We start from the raw sequence: 23,475 nt of genomic DNA on the forward strand, positions 1-23,475 counted from the left end.
TTATCCTGCTCACAGTTTCTTATGATTCTTAAATGGTAGTTTGGTTGTTTCAGGTTGCTACTGAGTCCAATACCTATTCCTTTCATTATAGTGGATTGTTTTCAGTTGATTCTTTCCTTGTAGCCATTCTACTGATCCATTCAGTGTATTATTTTGACTGTCTGAGTACTGGACAATCATTCTCCATCCAACTGCCTTGGTGAGTCCAGATGAACAACACATTGATTATGATTGGTTATAGTACAGGGTCATCAGACAATGTCTTATATTTTTGAAGTTGCATGGAAAGTGCCTCTGGTTACACTGGACAACAATTTTTTTTTACAACAGATTGGTTTCCTGATAAACAACTTCAAGCTGAGCACAGATAATTTTGGATTTGCTTTATCGCGTAGGAAATTAGAGAAACATTAAATGAACTTTTATTGAATTTAGCATGTAAAATTGCATAATGATGCTGACATATTTGTTAGTCCAGCTGACCTAAAAATGTTTTGCCGCTGATTTTCATTTGTACTCAGCATCTGATGCTTCTCGTGTCAGTGTCTAGCAATAGTCCGCCAGCATTGATGGATTCTAGTTGCCCTGATATCGCTTTTCTATGGTCGCAATGTCCTCATAAAAACTTTGTACCATGTTCGTCACTAGGCCCTTTCAAATTGCCATGTAAAATGGGGTTAACTGGGCAATTTGCTCAATTGACAACCTAGGTACGTGGCTATTTGAAAGAGTCCAACCAGGTCAAAACCCAACCGGGCCCCAGACCTACCTTAGAGGTGGTCAGGGGACCCAGTAAAACTTACCCAGTGTCCTGCTCTGATGAATTGAAAGGGGAAATGGCTGACCTGGTTACTCTGGTGATCTCACCGCTTGCACCAAGATCAGCAGGAAAAAGGTCCTAGTGCGAATACAGAAAATGAATTTTCAATGACCCGTTGCACTTCATGGTTTTGAATGTTAGAAGTAGACTTAAAATATGATAGGAAATCACAAAAATAGGTTATATCTGAAAAACGGTACGTGAAGAAAAATTTTAGGGTTATTTTCATAATTAGCAGCTCAAAATCCATAAAATACGCCCAAAAGTGTTCAGGAAGAAAAATCTTTGTTGTCCAATGTTATTGATAACTGGGAAAGGATTTTAGAAGTAAAATGTTCATGATTTGTGCTGTCCCACACTCATCTGATGGCTCTGTGAGTGTAAGTCTTTTATCAGAACTGGAGGAAAGTGCCACTTGTGTAACTGTACAAACAAAAATGAGATAAATGAGCCATGAAACTTGATTTTGAGGGACTATCATTGTCCAGAGGAGTATCGTGGTTGCCTTCACGTAACACCCAAGGATTGTCTGTGTGTCTACTTGTAACTGCCAGTTGGAGGTGAATGCTGCTAATTTGACAATGATAGTTCAACCAAGAGTGATTGAACTCTGAAGTATTTACATAATAGCATTTACAGGACCTACTCTGTTCCATTATAAATCAGATGCCTGCATTTTGTTTTCACTAGTTGGAATTTGGAGCTGGAGATATTCAAGGACCTTTACTGGGGATGAAAATATTTCGAAACCTCACGTCACAAAGGTAAATTGAGCACTTTCCATTGTTAAATTTCAAGGGTCATCACTGCTAATCCACAATTCTTAGAAATGAAAATGGCCACTATTTTTGACAGCAGTGAGTTACGGATTTACTTTATTATTCGCATGAGAAAATGTTTTCTGCTTTCCATGTTGTTTTGGATTTGTTCCCATCAAGGTCTACTTTTTCAAATGAACATGATTCTAAATAAACTTTGTTTTAAATATTTCAATCAGTCTTCAATTTTCTAAACTTAAAGTGAATTCAGAAGTAAAACACTGAAGTCTGCAGACACCATGGTTGAAGTAAATGCACAAAGCTGGAGAAACTCAGCAGGTCAAACAGTGAACTGTATAAAGATAAAGGTACATAACCAACCTATCAAAGTGAATTCAAACTGGGTTTATCTTTCTTGAAGTTCAGTAGGATGCAATGGTAATTAAAGAATAGCCCACAACTGAGCTTTTTATGGGCCTGCTGAAGATCTAATGGATACATTCCTTAGAATTTAGGGTATTCTTAGATTTCAGAATAGTGGATTAACGAGGACTCGGGAGTTGTTAACAGAGAGAAAAGAGAATAATGTTCAGGCTTTCAGAACTTAACTAGTTGATTGTTGGGATTAGTTATTAATCTTTATTAATAACTTGGGGACAGTGTAATGCATCCTAGATTATGCAAGTCGCAGTGCTAGATGGGCAGATGATCTTTGAAGAGAATGCAGAGTGTCAGCAAAGGATTATTGACCATTTGTATTAGTGGGCAAGAATATGGCAATTAGAACGTGATAACAAAGAAATTTTAGTTTTCAGATCAATTTGAGAACCCTTTTTCACAGGTCAAATGTTAACTTGCAGGTACAATAACTGGGAAGCAAATTGTTAATCTGTACTATTTAGGATTTAAATATCGAATTAAAATACTGTATAGAAATTTTTGCTCCAACTAACCTGCCCCATAATATATTATGATCAAAATTAATCCTGAGTCACAAGCGTTTTGGATATTGTGGAAATCGAGGGATAGGAGGGAAGGTGAAGTTAAGGTTGAAGAATAAATGAAAGGAAACAAAGGCTCAGAGGGTTTGTCCTAATGATTCTCGCTCCAGTAGAAAAGATTGAGAGGTAAATGTTTGCTGACTTGAGGATTTGAAGGGACTTGACCATTATTGGCTATTGTTTTAAAACTGAACCAGCAAAGGGACAAGGCCTATCTTCAACAGTATAAATTCAACATTAAACTGAAAGAATTTTAATCAGGCAATGAGATCTGTACTCCAATAATCCACCATGCTCGAGATTCTTATGCCGGACTGGCAGATTTTCCAGAAATTGAGAGTTATTTCCATTGATATTTAAATTCACTTTTTTTATATGTTAACACAATACTGCAATAAATTTTCCTGTGGTCCTGATAAGTTTAAAGTGATCAGGGGAATTGGAGCCCCAGAGAAGATTGGAGGAAGCAATTAAATTTTTTTTTTTTTTCAAAAAATATCTTTAGAATATTGAAGGACTTTAACATGTGGTGACTGGAATCTACTTGAGAAATAGACTAACAATTACCATAGCATTTTTTTTTCCTCTTGCTTGATTTCTAAATGTTTTATAGACAAAATGAGAGATCGTTGTGATGAGTTAAAAATAATCACCAGAATAGTAAAAAGCAGAAGAGATGGATTTCACTCCTATTTCTAATTCCCAAATAAAATTCTGGTCTGGAACCAAACATTTTATTAAAAAAGGAGCACTAAATCTTTAATTTCAGATTCAACATGATTTCTGATTTAACAATCAATTTCCCAGATAATGACGCAACTTTCCGGCAGCGAGTCGTTGGGCTATTAAACCTCAATTTAGTTCATCCACATCAATCAACCCAAATGCCAAAACAAAAATGCCAGACCAGAATTTACTACACGGGGGTGGGGAGGGGGGGGGAAGTTAGCTGCGAATGACAACCGACATCTCAATATTTCAAACAATTTTAAAATAAATAAGCATGTAACTGTTGTCAGTGGAGACATGCAGACTTGAAAAAATGAGGTATAATCTTTGCTTTATTGCTGAAGCTTCACCACAATGTGAGAGGATGTATGGTTTAGAGAGATGATCAAAGGTTTCGTGAATGAACCACTGCCTATAATTGCAATGCCATGTTGGTGATGATTGGCTGAGGGCAAGATTAGAACACACTTGATGACTGGTGAATAACATCAGAATAGAAAAGTTGAGATGAGATTAGAACACACTTGATGGCTGGTGAATAACATCAGAATAGAAAAGTTGAGATGAGATTAGATCACACTTGATGACTGGTGAATAACATCAGAATAGAAAAGTTGAGTTGAGATTTTTTTTAAAAACTTTAAACTGTCTTTGCCTACAAATGTTCACTTCATTTACTGTTGTCCCATACAGTTTTATCACCACACAATGCGCATTACAGTTTTCGTCTCGTGGAATCCGTCCTGGGTTGACGACAGTTCTAGCACGAAATCTAGATAAGAACACAATGGGTTATTTACAATGGCGGTGGGGCTCGCAATCTGCAATGAATACCAGTATAGTGCGGGACACCAAAACCAGCCACATCACGATAGCATTACAGGTAAGGTGGAATTTAGTCATTGTAATATAAATATATATGTACTCTGTTCTTTTAATAATCTCATTATTACATCAGAAACCTTCCTCTATTATTCAAATCCTTTTTCCACACTCCTGCCCCTTTCTGTAATGTAACTATTTTATGATAATTATGAATTAATGCACAGATTTAGAACTCTTTCCCCCTCTCAATCATCTGTTGTTAATATTCCCACGATGATTGTAGACGAGATATTAGGTGAAGTTCCTGCTAATCCATCCCATGACAATGTCAATGCCCCCAATTCTGTCAACATCAACACTGACAAACTAAAATTGTCACATTGTCTAATAAGAAGTCGTTTTGTTTTGAGGGTTGATTTCAAGTTCATTTTGCATTGGACCTATAAACTTTGCACATATAACCATATAACCATTTATGGAGCGGAAACAGGCCATGTTGGCCTTTCGAGTCCGCACCGGTTCACTGATTTTGTGCGCCCTCTTCAGGCATTGGTCCCGGTAGATCTTCATTCAATAACGATGGGCGAATTCAATGCAGGTGGAATCTTATTGAAATTGAAAGGAAGATTCTTTCAGTCAGATCAGCCTCAGTCAGAAATCTGTGTATGATCAGAATGCAAAACACAGCAGATGCTGCAACTTGGGAAGTGTAATGTAGGGAGATGGTCATCATTGACAAGAACCTTTACTAACACCTGGCTATTCTATGTCTGACATTTCCTGACTCTCCAGAGTCACCACTAGATACTCTTGACCTGTGCCTTCAAGAGAGTGGTGTCTTTGGAGAGTCAGGAGATGTCAGAGTTAATTACATTGATGGGGGTTTGGAATAGCCTTCCTCTCTGAGTGCAGATTTAACAAAGATCATGCAGTGGATTTTTATTCGATCAGCCTAACTTGGGTTTGAACCAGTATCTCAAGAGGTAAAATGACTGCCTGAGCCACTACTGTTTTCTACCTCATTCTTAAAAGTCTTTTGAGTAAATAAAAGCATGTATATTTTGTTTTACAGCTTGGAATTCCTCACTCTTTTATGCTACTGAGCTATCAATACAAGTTCCAGGATGAAGATCAAACTCGGGTAAAGGGGACAATCAAGTAAGCATTTTTTTGTTTAACTTTACGTAAAGTTTGCAACTTTGCAGATATCAGATAAATGGGAAGGATAATGAAATTTAATGCAGGCTATCACTTTGGTCACATATATCTGGGAACATATTTAGGAACTAAGTTTCATGTGGCTTGCATATAAACTAACAGTCATGGAATTTAATCCAGAGTTTGGGTGATTTAAAAAATAGATCCTCTAGAATGTTTCTGTACAATGATGTATTACAAGGAATGAAAGCAACACTGAAGTGACAACGTTTCACAGTGCCTGATGTGGTTTATTTCTATAGGGCAGGATTCTTTGGCACTCTGGTTGAATACGGCGCCGAGAGGAAGATATCCAGACACAGTGTTTTAGGCGCGACTGTTAGCATTGGGGTGCCTCAGGGAGTGTCTCTCAAAATTAAGTACGTATTGAAGAATGCAATGTTGTGTGTAAAATGACTTAAATGGACAAATTCTGTTTGTGTTACGAAGACAGGGTTTGTTGATTTAAAATGTTTGAAAAGTCTTCTGTTTCAGAAGCAGAATTTATTGTCATGAACATGTCACGAAATACGTTGTTTTGCAGCAGCGTCACGGTGCAAAATTGATATTAGTTACATTTTAAAAAAGAATGGAAAAGTGAGGTGGAGTCTGCGGCTCATCGTTCATTCAGAAATCTGAGGGCAGAGGGGAAGAAACTGCTTTTGTACTGTTGATTGTTCCTCTTCAGGCTCCTGTACCTCCTTCTTGATGGTAGCAGTGAGAAGAGGGCATGGCCAGGGTGGTGAGGGTCCTTGAGGAGAGGGGCTGTTTTCTTGAGACCCCGCCTCTTGTAAATGTCCTTAATGCAGTGAAGACTGAATGCTCATGATGGTGCTGGGTGAGTTCACAACTTTAGTCTGTTCCAGTCCTGTGCATTTGCACCTCCATACCAGACAGTTAAGCAACCAGTCAGAAGATGTTTGTTCCCTGGACCTTTGCAGTTGCTGATTTATGAAGTGAAGGGATGCGAGTTCAACTCCTTTTCCATTCTGTAACTAGCTAATAGGCAGTGTATCTGTGGGGAAGCTGAGATGTGGCAGCTTTCCCAATACATTTCTTCATTCTGCTTTGAGAAATGTTTTAGCAGAGTTCTGAGAGCGGGCTCTTGCTTTAATAGTTTAATTGAATTGAAAAGACAGGAAGGCAGGTGCCTTAAAAGAATAAATGTTAGAGATTAAAAAGTATAGGTCATTTCCACACCTGGATTTTTACAGGTCCCATCATTACATCTCATTTCCTTTTTTATCATGTAAAGTATTGATGGATTTGAGATCATTTCAGATAGAGTAGCGGAGATCTCAGTGAGTTTTTGTGCAAGTTCAAATATTTGAGTTGCTTCTTCGGTTTACAATATGGCGGCATTCTATAAAGAAATGTTTAATCTTGGGAAATTAATCTTGGCGACTTCTCAGTGTTTCTATAAGTGTTATGGCCAAATACACAGAGTAAAATGAAACTGTTCTTGGGACTGGCATGGTACAAGGCAGGGTGTGGTCTCCTTATCAAGCACAAACTGCTGGCTTTTATCATCTCTCTGTAATTGAATAGTAATACATTCCCTAGTGAGACAGAGCTGAAAAGATCCCAGGTTCAGTCTCTGGATTTTTGCTGAATTATGCATATTCCATTAAGAAATCTGTACCACCTGGACTTGCTGTAACAATGTGTGACATTTTCAACAGGTACTCCAGCTTTCTGGCCTTTGGTATTTTAAAAAAATGGAACTGTGCGTCATATCAAAAGCTTGCACTGCAGGTCAAGCAGAAAGATAACTTGCATTCATGAATTTCATTTTGTCTTACTTTGTTTTTTAATTTCCTTTTCATTCCAGATTAAATCGAGCCAGCCAGACTTACTTCTTCCCTATTCATCTGACAGACCAACTCCTGCCCAGCGCCATCTTCTATGCTACTGTCGGACCTCTGGTTGTCTTTTTTGCCATGCACCGACTCATCATCAAACCCTACCTCTTAGCACAAAAAGAAAAGTAAGTGTTATCTTCAACAAGATGTCAATGTTCTTGGTTTAAAGTTGGCCTACAACTCTCTTCCAAATAACCTGAGTTTCCAAATCCTTCCTCCTGGACTTCAATGTAATAAATAACTTTAAAAACTTTAAGTCAATCTGCTTAAGCAATTCAAACAGCCAGGATGTTATTGAGGGATAAAATTCAGAATTACTGAACATAAACCTTGCTTTCAGTTTTCCTAATTAGAGAAAATATTTAGTCAATTTTTTTGTGCCAAACTTTGCCCTTGTAAATTCCTTTGCTATACAGTATGTTTCTGGTCATCTGAAAAACTTGGGACTGGACTTTTTTGGTTTTTTGGTTAACTGTATTTTTCGGATAACTGAATAATGACTTTAAGCATTAACAGAATACTTGTATCGGCCATGACCGATCCCCAACACCATCCCACCGCCGTAGCCAATCCTGCCCAGGAAGCCGCTCTCCTTGCTGACACCAGACAGCAGAGAACCAAGATAAGCGGAGGGTAAAGAAGAAATGGGAAGAGAGGGGGGAGGCAGTTACTTGAAATGAGGACAATCTCCCCAGGCGCTACCTGACCCTCCAACTTCCTTCATTCGCACGAGATTCCAGCCTGCTTCTCTGAGCCAGCATCTAGCCATTCAGCGTCTGTCTTCCCAGCTGGTTCTGAGCTCTGTTGTTACCAAATTGGCACTAACAGTGAGTCAGACCCAACATGAGCACATTGAGTGAATTTTTTTTTCAAACTTGTGACGTCGTGTTGCCGCCACAAAAATAAGTTCAGATAACTGAGCCTTTCAGTTTACTGATGTTCGGATAATCGAAATGTACTGTATTTCCTACTTGTGTTGACTGACAATGTAGGTGCATGCTCTGGCCACATGATGGCTCTGTGGAGCACTTTTCCTGGTACCTTTCCAAATTTCACAAAAAAACCCTACATTAATCAACTGCTTATCACAACGTCACTGAGAATTTATTAGATTTCCTTTTTTGTAAATAGTGTGGGTATCACAGCTGAGTTCCTGATACATTTACTTTTTTTGCAGGGTGAGAAGCCTCTCATTTTTAAGAAAATTGTGTTTAGATGACCGTGAGATAATTTGTTACTTTGCTTTTTGTCTGTGTGATCTGATAGGGAACTTGAGAAACAGAGAGCGAATTCATCAAGTGCAATAGCACTGAAGAAGCAGGAAGCTGAGGCAGCGGTAAGAGATGCAACTGAAATCATTTATTGGTTAGGCAAGCATATGCATGCCACTGCAGAAACGCAGTAGTGGTGAAGTTTCCCCAGTCTTCAAGGATGGAAGTAGGGACGTTTAATTTGCTCGTGGTAAACCACTAATGATCGCATTGATTGAACTAACTGTTCATTTGGGAGCACATTCAACCAAGGGTGGAATTGAGCCATTCAGAACATTCCTTCCAAAGTTGTCCCAGTTAAGAATTGATACATCCAGAACCATACAAGCCAGCCAAATGACAATAGCAGGTTTTCTTCCTGAAAAACCATCAGGTGGCATTTTACCACAGTCTTGAGGTGTCACACTTGTTATTACTGAGATGAGCTTTCATTCAGGACTTATTTATGTACTGGACTATCAACTTCACTGCCAATTTTTTTTTTATTCATGTTGTACATATTCATGTAATAATCGACTCCCTCCCCCCCCACTCCATGCATTTTTTGAGTGTTTTTATATGACCTGTGTAAAAGTTGAACCCTCTATTTTTGTCCCTGACTGCCTGAGCTTCTGACACCTCGGCCGCCTGGCCAGCCGAGCTCCCAATCGTGGATCCTTGTCCTGGCCGCCCTCCCATTTGAAATCCCGTTGCCCCCAACCACCCGTCCATCCGAGCTCCTGACCGCAGATCCTCGTACTGGCTGCTCGCCCATCCAAACGCCCGACACCCCATCCGAACGCCCATCCAAGCTCCCTACTGTGGACTTACCATCTGGTCCCAGCCATCTGAGCTTCCAATGCCTTGAACAACGCAGGTACTTGTGAGGTCTAAAATTTGATCTATTTTAAAGTCAAGTGCCCCACCCCCTCTTATTTGGCCTGAAAAAGTGGTTTCAAAAAATTAGAAGATTACACGAATATATACAATAATTGTGTGTATGGATCAGTCAGCAAGGACTGACATTGTTGGTCCAGTAAATTAACCATTGTGCTCTGGTGAAGGAATCAACGACAAGCGTAGAGCCAAGGAAATGATGACAGCCACTTAATCCCTAAATTCTGCTCCACCATTCATTGAGTATATCATTATAGCATCCATTTGTGCCTCCAAACCCTTTACACCCTTAGCTAGGGAGGCATAAAAGCATTCTACTATTGCACTGGACAGTTTGGCAAACAAGATATTGATCAATTCTTTTCAAAATCGACTGGACAGGTTTGATAACAGACTGGAATGTATTGCTCAAGTAATGGAGGAGTTGAACCATACCGTTAGGTTGCTGAACACGTGGACAATGAATGTGGGGGACAATGGAGGGCGTAGAGTTCCAAGTCAAGAACTTAGAAAAAAATAAAGAAACAAGGAGAGAAGGGGAGATTATTAGAGAAACTAGACCTACTTGAAAATTATAGTAGAAGAAATAGTCTCCAGATAGTAGGTTGAAAAAAGGGCATAGAGAGAAAAGATTCATTCCTCTTCTTATGGTTGGATCCCTAAAGTCCTCGATCAACATTATTTTACAGGTAGCCTCTGATTATAGAGAGAGTTCACAGGTCTTTGATACCCCCGCAACTGCCCCCAGAGAAAAATCCCCACTCTATCTTAATTGGTTTCTTGAAATATCAGGACAAGGAAACAGTATTAAAAGCTGTGGTTTCCAAAGCCAGAAAGAATAAGGGTCCCCTGGAATATTATGAGCGCCACGTTACTCAAAAGAAGAAAGGAGTTTGATTTTGCAAAACATACACTCAGAAATAAGCGTATACAATTTTTCTTGTCATATCCGGCCAAACTTAGTTATTTTATCAGATGGAGAAAGAAAATTTTTTTATCAACCCTCGGGAAGCTTTGAACTTTGCTCAAAAATTGCCAGATGTGCACTAATTGTTGTTATTTAAATAGATTGAAACAAGTAGTGAAAATCAGGTTTTCATAACTAATTTAAATTTAAGTTGGTTTTTGATTTTTAAATGCAATGCTGTTTTTTCCCCCTTCTTGATATTATGAGTAATTAATGATAATTTTATTGTGGTTAACGTTAAAATTAGATGGATTGTTTAATGTTGATTTTTTTTTCTATATTATAAAATAGATTAAGTTTGATTCGATAAATATAGGTTTTTTTCTCTTCCTTGGTATATTAATTATTCAAAATAAAGATGTACTTTTTTCATGTATTTCTAAATTTGCCTGGTTAATTATAAGTATTAGATATAATTTTATAATATTAAGTTACTAAAAGATTACTAGTAAATATTTGATTATGAAGAAAGAATAGCTTAACCATATATATAGTTTCTTATATTTTGTCTTTTAATAGATTAAATTGGATTTAATAATAACAGGTTAAATATGTATTAAGAATAACAAGTTAAGGAACTATTGGGAGAGTGGGATTAAATCAACCATGTAACTTGATGAGTTTTCTTTAGGTGGGTGGCCAAATGAACCTTGTAGTGAGTGGGGTTAAGGTGCTATATGTTCGAGGCACCAATAGGGAAGGTTTTCTCTCTTTGTTTTTTTTTTATCTTTTTTTATTTCTATCTCTCTAGGATTCTCTCTATTCTTTTTTCCTTCCAGTTTTTCTTATATTCACATTCTTTTGAGCATGACAATCAGCACCTCAGACGCATGTAAAAGATGGGAACTATTAATAGTTTTATGGGCAAGATTTATATAATAATGAAATCTAATCATTATGAACAGATCAATTAAGCTTGTGTCTTAATGGAATAAATGGATTTGTGTTAATTAGTATACTCCTTATTAGAAATTTAATACTTTTAAAACGATGTGACTCTGAGATGTCGAACCTTGCTCCCGTTGCTTTTTCTTTTCCATTTTCTTTATTTTTATCTCTCTATTCCCTGCCATCTGTCCTCTTTTCTTTTAAATCTGGGGAGGGGGTGCTGGGAGAAGAGGGACTCTCCTTTTTATTTATTTTGTACTTTATGAATGTTTTTCTTTGATTTTATATTCAATGTATTATTGTTATTATGTTAATTGAGTCCGATATTCTGCACTTTCTTAAAACTTAAATAAAATATTTTTTAAAAAATTATTTTCAAAATCCAAACAAGCCTAATCAAAGCATCTTAACCTCCTGTATTCCAGGAAATGCAGCCAAGTGTGTTATTTCTTTTGAGAATTAACCTTTGAAATATAATGTCAAATTTGAAGATTATTCCTTGGAAGGCCAATGTAAATATTCTCTGACTGAGTAGGCCCAGACTTGTTTAGCCTCATTTAACTGAGCTTGGGTGTGGTCAGAGATCCAGTCCAGGCTCATATATTTATTGCTTGCATTTGGAATGACTATTTAATCAATGACACAAACTGACAATCTTTTAAGAAGATTTATAATGCAATGGAGAAATTTGTTTTAAGGCACTTAAAATACCTAAACTTAGCTAGGTGCCTTGGAGATCCATGTGCATGTGGAGTTAACTTGGAGAACTTTAAATTCAATTTTATTATATGAAAAGAACTGCTGGATTGTTGTTGAAACCCATCAGCGATCTTTGATGGTGGAAATTTCACAGGGAGGTGGCCATCTATCCTTGGCTTGGCTTCGCGGACGAAGATTTATGGAGGGGGTAAAAAGTCCACGTCAGCTGCAGGCTCGTTGGTGGCTGACAAGTCCGATGCGGGACAGGCAGACACGGTTGCAGCAGTTGCAGGGGAAAATTGGTGGGTTGGGGTTGGGTGTTGGGTTTTTCCTCCTTTGTCTTTTGTCAGTGAGGTGGGCTCTGCGGTCTTCTTCAAAGGAGGTTGCTGCCCGCCGAACTGTGAGGCGCCAAGATGCACGGTTTGAGGCGATATCAGCCCACTGGCAGTGGTCAATGGGGCAGGCACCAAGAGATTTCTTTAGGGAGTCCTTGTACCTCATCTTTGGTGCACCTCTGTCTCGGTGGCCAGTGGAGAGCTCGCCATAGAACACGATCTTGGGAAGGCGATGGTCCTCTATTCTGGAGTCGTGACCTACCCAGCACAGTTGGATCTTCAGCATCAGCAAGTGCATTGAGGATGTCACTGAGATCAAATGGTTCACAGCCAGAGCTAACCAGTAACCATCGTTGGATGCAGAGGTCCTGACACTTCTCAAAGCTCGTGATACTGCCTTTAGGACAGGAGACAAGATGGCACTAAGATCTCCCATCCAATCCAGAAGGTAAAGAATGGGTATGCACTGAAGATCCACAGACAGCTATGCAATATGAGGCACATGTGGCAAGGGATCAAGACTCTGATGGATCACAAGACAACCTTGCTAGTTAAAGACAACAACAATTCCTTTCCAGACAAACTGAACAGGCTGATGCTGAAGAAAGCTCTGTGTCCCCTTGATGAACAGGCCTCCAAGGCCAAGTGAGGAGAACCCTATCCAAAGTGAAGCCATACAAGGCAGTAGGACCAGGCAACGTATTTGGTCAAGTACTGAAGGACTGCACAGTCCAACTGATGGAGGTCCTTGCGGACACCTTCAACACATCACTGCAGCGGTCCATCGCCCCTGCGGATTTCAAAACTGCCATCATCATTCTGGTATGAAAGAAGGCGACAATAACAGGCCTCAATGACTACAGCCCCATGGCACTGACCTCCACTATTATGAACTGCTTCGAGCGTCTGGTGGTGGCACGCATCAAAGCGCACCTCCCAGAGATACTGGACCCATTTCAATTTGCCTATGGAAGAAACCATTCCACTGATGATGCGATGGCCTTGTCCCTCCACTCCATCATGACCCACCTGGAGAACGATGGCTGTTGGAGGCATTTGGACAGTGAGTGAAGCTTTCAAAGTGTGCAGAGGGATCTGGACCAGCTGGAAAATGGCAGATGGAATTTAATGCAGATAAGTATGAGGTGTTGCACTTGGAAGGACAAACTAAGGTAGGACAGACATGGTACATGGTGGGGCACTGAGGAGTGCGGTAGACAGAGGGATCTGGCGTCATAAGTAGGTTGGGTAGATAGAGCTTGTGGCATATTGGCCTTCATGAATCGAAGTACAGGTATGTGCTGCTTATTGTCCATGATACGTTCTGTGAAACTGGGTGTTACGCAATGTGGACATGATGTAAACACCATATTACTGTATATACTTGGCAAAACTATATAGGATACTGAACTTACATTAAGTTAAACTATTTAACTTTTTTCACCTTTTAAACTTGTGTAAACACTTTATTAGTCTATGACACACACAAATTAACAAAGAGGATCAGTGTCATCCACGTCACTGTTCTCAACTTCCTCGCACTGGAAGAGTTTAAGGTCGAATCATCCATTGATGAACTGTTACTCTGTAATGCCTGAGGGACCAGGCTGAGACTATTCTTGGGGAGGTGTTGGGTTCTTCAGGAGTATGTCCAGTGTTGTTTGCCTAGTTGACTTTTTCTTTTCTTCATAAATCTATTTATATTCAGCAAACACGGCATAAGCGGGGGGGCGTGGCAAGATGGCGTAAGGATCAGAAGTGCCTTCCAGTCCTCTCCTGACTCTATCTTATTGTTTTGTCTAGAAGTGCCCGTTAAAATTCTTTAAAAGTTTAGATAACTTCAGTGCTGTTAATTTAACTTATGATGGTACAATTGGTGGAAAAGAGCAAAAAAAAAATGACAACAGATCATCAAAAAACTACATTTTCCAAAAGTTCAAGTTTTGGAGCCTACCTACAGGAAAGACACCGGGACTCAGCGTGAAATGGATCCCAGGAGAGAGGTACAGTGTTCGGATGTAGAGCTCTATGTTACATCGGTAGAGCCCCCTAAAGAGGGCGCCAAACAGCCTTTAGAACAAAGAGTTACTCAAAGGCATTTGTCAACTGTAGAGATGGCGCTGCAAACTGCATCTTTTGAGATAGAAGAACCTATACAACTTGATGTACTGGGAGAACTTAAGACATATATGTGAAAAGGTTGGACAGGTATATGGATGAGAAGAAGATGGAGGGTTATGGGCATTGTGCAGGGAGGTGGGACTAGAAAGGGGTGTTTGGTTCGGTGCGGACTAGAAGGGCCTAATAGCCTGTTTCCGTGCTGTAATTGTTATATGTTATATGTTATATGTTATATTATGGACTGGGGAAAACCCCGGCCAGCGTCCTCCAGTCAGTGCTGGAGAGGCTGTGGCTGGGGTTTCCACATGCAGTCATACTACAAGGAAGACAACCAGAATGAAGGAAGGAACAGAAGATCCTTTGGTTATGCAGAAGAAGCAGGAATCTGTTGAGCCAAAATCTCTTCCAATTGAAAAGATTTTTGTGAATCTTGAATCTAAATTATCTTATACAATGCAGGGATTATCCAAGATTATGACTGAACTTGGTACTAGGTTTAATTCTCTGGTGAAAATACATTCTCAACAGATGGCTGAGTTTGGAGCTTTTAAGCTTGAAGTGAGAGATAAATTTAATTCGTGTGAAGAAGATATAGACGAAATACGGGATCAAGTTTTTGATGTGACCAAAATGGTCGAAGACTTACAAACTCAAAATAAAAATTTGGTGAAAAAGATTGATTATTTGGAAAACCAATCCAGACGGAACAATATAAAGATTATTGGTTTGCCGGAAGGTATGGAGGGACCAGACCCAAGAAAATTTTTTACTGAATGGATTCCGCAGGTGTTGGGTCAAGAACATTTCCCGGAAGGTATAATACTGGAACGTGCTCACAGAGCCTTGCGTAGAAGACCTATTTCAGGTCAACGTCCAAGACCTGTTTTGGTTCGTTGCTTGAATTATTACGACAGAGAAATAATTTTACGAGTGGCTATTAGAAATGCACAACAGAGAAAATCACCCTTGATGATTCAAAATAATCGAGTTTTCTTCTATGCGGATTTCAGTCAAGAAGTTATGTTCCAACGACGGGAATTCAATCCTGCTAAAGAGTTGTTGTGGAAGAAAGGTTACAAGGCAACCTTTAGATATCCAGCTGTTTTGAAATTTTTCCAAGATGGTTGCCAACCAAAGTTCTTTGATTCTCCAAAGGAAGCTATAGCATTTGCTCATGAGCTGCCAATTACTCAGTTTCAACAGAGACATAGTCCGCCGCGATCTCTAAGGAGACAAGAGATGGAAGAAAAGAGCCGTGCTCCAAGAAGGAATGGTTGTAATGGTGAATCGGCAGTTGGAGCTGATTAAAAGAAGAGTTGTCTTTTTTTTTCTAATTTTTTTTTTAAAAAAAGGGATATTAAATAATGATGATGTTAGTTTAAGATGAAGTGAGAGTTGGGGGAGAGAACTGGATAGGCATTATTTCCTGAAAGTCATCTGCTACGTGTAAGTTATCTCACACCCATTTTTTTGGGGGAGTTACCGCATTGCGCGGTTTAGACGGGAGAGGGTATTTTTAACCTCCTACCCGTTTTTTTTTCCTTTTTTTTGTATTATTAGATTAAAGAGTGAAGGGGTTTTTTTTTGTTTAAATATTAAAAAAAGGCATAAGAAAGTATTTGATTGTTTAAAAAACTAAAAATTGGTGTGGTTTTTTTTGTAAAGTTTATTCAGTAGATAAGGAATATCTGAAATTTAAATGTGAATGGGATGGATGAGTTTTTTTTATATTTTTTCTTTAACTTTAAGGTGAAAGGAGTGGTAATTCAGGTGTATATTATTTTGCTATTTTAGTTATAGAACGAAGGGAATAATGGTGAAAGTTATAAATTGAATTGTACAATTCTTAATAAGGCTTGAATTTTGTTTGTGGTTTATGCTCCATTTGTTGAAGATATAGATTTTGTTGTAGATGTGTTTTTATTATTTGGATATCTGAATTTTAATGTAATGATTGGGGATATTTAAATGTGGTATTGGAGCTTTTATTGGATAACTATTCAAGAGTAAAAGGGAAAAATGGTGGAAGAGTACTAAAATTGAATTGTACAATGCTTAATGAGGTTTGAATTTTGTTTTAAGATGGTGGTTTATGTGACTAATATGATGATAGATGTGAAGTTAGTTGATATTTGGTGAAGGTTTATCTCTATAGAGAAAGTTTTTTTTTCATGGTACAATTTTTTTTAAGAATTGATTATTGTTTAAGAATTTTTGATAGATAATATTACTAACTTTACTAATTTTTTATATTAAGTTTGAGTTAAATATATGTTTCATCTTAACTCCGTTTGTTAAATATATGCATTTAAATTTGATTTAAATATGTTTTTTAAGTCTGATATCTTAGTATTAATTACTTTTCTTTTTGTTAGTATTTTAATCGGTTATGTTTTTGTTTTTTTTTGTAAGTGGGTTTTTTTTCTCACGTATATTATTAACTTTATTAATTCTTCACTCTTTATTTTGGGGGGAAAGGGGGGGTTGGACTAATTTGAGTTGGGTTATTAATGTGTAATTATTGGGAAGGGTATAGTTTATTTAGATTACTGATATTGTATTGTAATTTTATTATTTTATTCTTAATTTTTTTAATGTAATCCTATATGTTATTCATGTTATAAAATCTTAAATAAAGATTTAAAAAAAACACGGCATAAGCATTCTTCTCCATGATGAAAAGCATTCAGTGTTTGGGTCCATCTCTTCAGCACTGTTCAGCAAACTATTAAAGTCAGTAAAGAATTTGGCTTACCTTTTAACAGTGAACTTCTTCTCCTTCTGCAGTTTCCAGCGGTATATTGGAGGTGGGGGGGGTAGGTGCCATTTGTATAAAATTTATCATTTGTGTGTGTGGATGTGTTGTTTGCACATTTGCATCAAGGACCAGAGAACACCGTTTCATCAGGTTGTACTTATGTAAGCAAAGATAAATAAACTTGAAATTCTGCCTTCCTTACCCAGTATGGCCTGTATATGTCTTCTGTCCCATCAATGTGGTTAATTTCTGACTGGATGATAATTATTGGCATTGCCAGTGAAGTCTAAAACCTGAACACCTAAATTTAAGAAGAAATCAAACATATTCTTTCCAGCTCCTTGTGTTGTGTTGAAGTACCAAACGTCTACCATTGTGTGGCACTAGAGATCTTTGCTCCAGAATTGATCTGTTTCTATTTATGACCTATCAGCAGTATATTTCAAAGCTGAAGCATTGTTTTTTTTTAATTTTTTTATTTTTCACACTATGAACCATATAAACCAAAATACACACAAGCATTTCCCTCTTGAATATACACAGTGTCATTTTCTCCCCTTTTTCCCCCTCACTTCCCTCCCTCCTTCCCACCCCCTTCCCTACCCACTAAACATTCAACATATACAATACAATGAACCCATTAAACAATGTCATCACACAATGAAAATAGACAAGAAAGTTGTGTCATCTACTTTTACACACTGGGTCAGTTCATTTCATCGTCTTCTCATTCTGTCATTTTTGGGGGTGGAGGTCCATGGTCTCTGTCGTGTTCCATGTACGGTTCCCAAATTTGTTCGAATAATGTGACTTTATTTTTTAAATTATGTTATTTTTTCCAATGGAATACATTTATTCATTTCTATGTACCATTGCTGTCCTCTCAGGCTCTCTTCTGATTTCCAGGTTGACATTACACATTTTTTTGCTACAGCTAAGGCTATCATAATAAATCATTTTGGGCTTCATCCAGTTTGAGGCCTAATTCTTTAGTTCTTATATTACTTAGAAGAAAGATCTTTGGATTTTTTGGTATGTTGCTTTTTGTGATTTTATTTAATACCTGATTTAGATCTTCCCAAAACTTTTTCACTTTCTCACATGCCCAAATTGCATGTACTGTTGTTCCCGTTTCCTTCTTACAGCGAAAACATCTATCTGATACTGTTGGGTCCCATTTATTTAACTTTTGGGGCATGATGTATAGTCTTTGTAACCAATTATATTGTATCATGCGTAACCTCGTGTTTATTGTATTTCTCATAGTTCCGGAGCATAGCTTTTCCCATCTTTCATTTTTTATCTTTATGTTTAGATCTTGTTCCCATTTTTGTTTAGGTTTACAGCTTGTTTCCTCGTTCTCCTTTTCTTGCAGTTTGATGTACATGTTTGTTATAAATCTTTTAATTATCATTGTGTCTGTAATCACATATTCAATGCTGCTTCCTTCTAGTAACCTCAGCCTGCTTCCCAATTTGTTCTTTCAATCTTCTTCAGCATGATGCTGAACCAAGCCATGAAAGACTGTGCTGTTTACATCCGGTACCGCACGGATGGCAGTCTCTTCAATCTGAGGCGCCTGCAAGCTCACACCAAGACACAAGAGCAACTTGTCCGTAAACTACTCTTTGCAGACATTCAGAGCCAGCTCTTCAGCGCTTGACGTCCTGTTTTGCGGAAAGTGCCAAAATGTTTGGCCTGGAAGTCAGCCTGAAGAAGACTGAGGTCCTCCATCAGCCAGCTCCCCACCATGTCTACCAGCCCCCCCCACATCTCCATCGGGCACACAAAACTCAAAACGGTCAACCAGTTTACCTATCTCGGCTGCACCATTTCATCAGATGCAAGGATCGACCACGAGATAGACAACAGACTCGCCAAGGCAAATAGTGCCTTTGGAATACTACACAAAAGAGTATGGAAAAACAACCAACTGAAAAACCTCACAAAGATAAGCGTATACAGAGCCGTTGTCATACACACACTCCTGTTCGGCTCCGAATCATGTGTCCTCTACCGGCATCACCTACGGCTCCTAGAACACTTCCATCAGTGTTGTCTCCGCTCCATCCTCAACATTCATTGGAGCGACTTCATCCCTAACAACGAAGTACTCGAGATGGCAGAGGCCGACAGCATCGAATCCACGCTGTTGAAGATCCCACTGCGCTGGGTAGGCCACGACTCCAGAATGGAGGACCATTGCCTTCCCAAGATCGTGTTATATGGCGCGCTCTCCACTGGCCATCGTGTCAGAGGTGCACCAAAGAAGAGTTACAAGGACTGCCTAAAGAAATCTCTTGGTGCCTGCCCCATTGACCACTGCCAGTGGGCTGATATCGCCTCAAACCGTGCATCTTGGCACCTCACAGTTTGGCAGGCAGCAACCTCCTTTGAAGAAGACCGCAGAGCCCACTTCACTGACAAAAGACAAAGGAGGAAAAACCCAACACCCAACCCCAACCAACAAATTTTCCCCTGCAACCGCTGCAACCGTGTCTGCCTGTCCCGCATCGGACTTGTCAGACACAAACGAGCCTGCAGCTGACATGGACATTTACCTCTCCATAAATCTTCGTCCGTGAAGCCAAGCCAAAGAAGGTTTTCAGTTGGTGGTATGCAAATAACTAATTGTACCGTGAGTTATTCCATATTTGTGCTTAATTTGTTCAAAAGATAATAAATTATTTCCTAAAAAACAATTTTCTATTCTTTTAATCCATTTTCTCTCCCATTCTCTAAAGAAAAGGTTATCTATTGTGAAAGGGATTAGTTGATTTTGCATCAATAATAATTTTGGTAGTTGGTAATTTGTTTTTTTTCCTTTCGATGTGAATCTTCTTCCAAATGTTGAGCAGATGGTGCAGGACTTGTGAACTTCTATATTGCACTAGTTTTTCATCACACTTATAAAGTATATGTTCTGGTACCTTCTCCCCTATTTTATCTAGCTCTAACCTGGTCCAATCTGTTTTTTCCCTTGTTTAATAAAAATCTGATAGATATCTTAATTGTGCTGCTCTGTAATAATTCTTAAAGTTTGGTAGCTGTAAGCCCCCTTGTTTTGTTTATACCATTCTGTTAATTTATCTAGCACTATCCTCGGTTTTCCCTCTTTCCTTAAGAATTTCCTTATTATTTTCTTTAGCTCATTGAAGAATTTTTCTGTTAAGGGAATTGGTAATGATTGAAATAGGTATTGTATCCTTGGGAAGATATTCATTTTAAAGCAATTTAGCCTTCCTATCAGTGTTAGTGGTCTTTCCAATGTTCTAAGTCATCTTGTTATTTCTGATAATTTAATTTGTTTAGGTGGCCTAGATTATTATCTAGTCTAAAACCTAGGTATTGGATTGCTTGTGTTTGCCATTTAAATGGTAATTCTTTCTTAAACTTTGTGAAATTCGCATTATTCACTGGCATCACTTCACTTTTATTTGCGTTGATCTTGTACCCCGATATTTCTCCATATTCCTTCAATTTCTTATGTAATTATTGATAATTCTGGTTCTGTTAAGTATACTATGATGTCATCTGCAAATAGACTGATTTTACATTCCTTCTCTTTTATTTTTATCCCTTTTATTTTATTTTCTGTTCTTATCAGTTCTGCCAAGGGTTCTATAGCTAAAGCGGACAGTGAGGGAGATAGTGGACATCCTTGCCTAGTTTTTTCACACTATAAACCATACTGACCAAAATACATACAGACATTTTTCTCTTGAATATATACAGTGGCATTTTCTCCCCTTTTTCCCCCCTCCTTTCCCTCTCTCCCTCTCCCCCTTTCCCAGTTTTTCAAAGTTCAATCTATAAGATACATTAAACCCGTTAAACAATGTCGTCACTTAATAAAAGTAAACAGGAAATTTGTGTCTTTTACTTTTACATACTGAATCAGTTCATTTTGTTGTCTTCTCCTTCTGTCATTTTTGGTGGTGGAGGTCCATGGTAGGATTTCTCTATTGTGTTTCATGTATGGTTCCCATATTTGTTCGAATATTGTGATGTTATTTCTTAAGTTATATGTTATTTTTTCTAATGGAATACATTTATTCATTTCTATGTACCATTGTTGTATTCTCAAGTTGTCTTCTAATTTCCAGGTTGACATAATACATTTTTTTGCTACAGCTAGGGCTATCATAACAAATCTTTTTTGTGCTCCATCCAAATCGAGTCCAAATTCTTTGTTTCTTATATTACTTAGGAGGAAGATCTCTGGGTTTTTTGGTATATTTCTTTTTGTGATTTTATTTAATATCTGGTTTAGATCTTCCCAAAATTTTTTCACTTTCTCACATGTCCAAATTACATGTATTGTTGTTCCCGTTTCCTTTTTACAGCGAAAACATCTGTCTGATACTGTTGGGTCCCATTTATTTAACTTTTGGGGTGTGATGTATAGCCTGTGTAACCAATTATATTGTATCATGCGTAACCTCGTGTTTATTGTATTTCTCATAGTTCCGGAGCATAGCTTTTCCCATATTTCATTCTTTATCTTTATGTTTAGGTCTTGTTCCCATTTTTGTTTAGGTTTACAGTTTGTTTCCTTGTTCTCCTTTTCTTGCAGTTTGATGTACATGTTTGTTATAAATCTTTTAATTATCATTGTGTCTGTAATCACATATTCAAAATTTCTTCCTTCTGGTAACCTCAGAGTGTTTCCCAATTTGTCCTTCAAGTAGATTTTCAGTTGGTGGTATGCAAACCTTGTATCGTGAGTTATGTTATATTTGTCCTTCATTTGTTCAAAAGACAATAATTTATTTCCTGAAAAACAATTTTCTATTCTTTTGATCCCTTTTCTCTCCCATTCTCTGAAGGAAAGGTTATTTATTGTGAAAGGGATTAGTTGATTTTGTGTCAATATTAATTTTGGTAGTTGATCATTTATTTTATTCCTTTCTACGTGTATCTTCTTCCAAATGTTGAGCAGATGGTGCAATACTGGTGAATTCCTATGTTGCACCAATTTTTCATCCCACTTATATAGTATATGTTCAGGTATCTTCTCCCCTATTTTATCTAGCTCTAATCTGGTCCAATCTGGTTTTTTCCTTGTTTGATAAAAATCTGATGGGTATCTTAATTGTGCTGCTCCATAATAATTCTTAAAGTTTGGTAGTTTAAAGCCTCCTTGTTTGTACCATTCTGTTAATTTATCTAGTGCTATCCTCGGTTTCCCCCCTTTCCATAAGAATTTCTTTATTATTTTCTTTAGCTCCTTGAAGAATTTCTCTGTTAGGTGAATTGATAATGATTGAAATAGGTATTGTATTCTTGGGAAAATGTTCCGTTTAATACAGTTTATCCTTCCTATCAGTGTTAGTGGTAAGTTTTTCCAGTGCTCTAAGTCGTCTTGTAATTTTTTCATTAATGGCTGATAATTTAGTTTATATAGATGGCCGAGATTATTATTTAGTTGTATACCTAGGTATCGAATTGCTTGTGTTTGCCATCTAAATGGTGATTCTTCCTTAAACTTTGTGAAATCCGCATTATTCATTGGCATTGCTTCACTTTTATTTGCGTTGATCTTGTACCCCGATACTTCTCCATATTCCTTCAATTTCCTATGTAATTCTTTTATTGATACTTCTGGTTCTGTTAAGTATATTATAATGTCATCTGCAAATAGACTGATTTTATATTCCTTCTCTTTTATTTTTATCCCTCGTATTTTATTTTCTGTTCTTATCAGTCCTGCTAGTGGTTCTATAGCTAACGCGAACAGTGAGGGAGATAGTGGACATCCCTGCCTTGTTGATCTGCTTAATTTAAATTGGTTTGATAAATATCCATTTACTGTCACTTTCCCCAATGGTCCCTTTTATAATGCTTTAATCCAATTCATATATTTCTCTGGTAGGTTGAATTTTTGTAGTACTTTGAATAAATAATTCCATTCTACTCTGTCAAAGGCTTTTTCTGTGTCTAAAGCAACTGCTACTGTTGGAGTTTTGTTTCCTTGTATTGCATGGATTAAGTTAATGAATTTACAGATATTGTCCGTTGTTCGTCTTTTTTTAATAAATCCAGTTTGGTCTAGTTTTACTATTTTTGGTACACAGTCGGCCAATATGTTTGTTAATAGTTTAGCTATTATCTAATAATCTGTGTAAAATAGAGATATTGGTCTATATGATGCTGGTGTTAGTGGATCTTTCCCCATCTTTGGTATTACTGTAATTATTGCTGTTTTGCATGAATCTGGTATGTTTTGTGTTTTTTCTCTCTGGTTCATTACTTCCAGGAGAGGAGGAATTAATAAGTCTTTAAGTGTTTTATAGAATTCTATTGGGAGTCCATCCTCTCCCGGTGTTTTAATGTTCGGTAGTTTTTTTAATATCTCCTGTATTTCT

At 37.8% G+C, this 23,475-nt stretch overlaps 1 protein-coding gene across 2 annotated transcripts in view; it reads left to right on the forward strand.

The window, feature by feature from the left end:
- Positions 1 to 23,475, forward strand: part of LOC138754391 (dnaJ homolog subfamily C member 11) — a 62,749-nt gene that overhangs the window by 23,275 nt on the left and 15,999 nt on the right. For both annotated transcript variants that reach the window (XM_069918599.1, XM_069918598.1), the window contains exons 7-12: positions 1,511 to 1,584; positions 4,002 to 4,191; positions 5,206 to 5,291; positions 5,594 to 5,710; positions 7,162 to 7,317; positions 8,459 to 8,528. In XM_069918599.1, the coding sequence (XP_069774700.1) occupies positions 1,511 to 1,584; positions 4,002 to 4,191; positions 5,206 to 5,291; positions 5,594 to 5,710; positions 7,162 to 7,317; positions 8,459 to 8,528 (693 nt within the window). The remainder of the gene's footprint in view (positions 1 to 1,510; positions 1,585 to 4,001; positions 4,192 to 5,205; positions 5,292 to 5,593; positions 5,711 to 7,161; positions 7,318 to 8,458; positions 8,529 to 23,475) is intronic.

This window comes from Narcine bancroftii, chromosome 2 (assembly GCF_036971445.1).
Source record: "Narcine bancroftii isolate sNarBan1 chromosome 2, sNarBan1.hap1, whole genome shotgun sequence".
Classification (NCBI taxonomy): Eukaryota; Metazoa; Chordata; class Chondrichthyes; order Torpediniformes; family Narcinidae; genus Narcine; species Narcine bancroftii.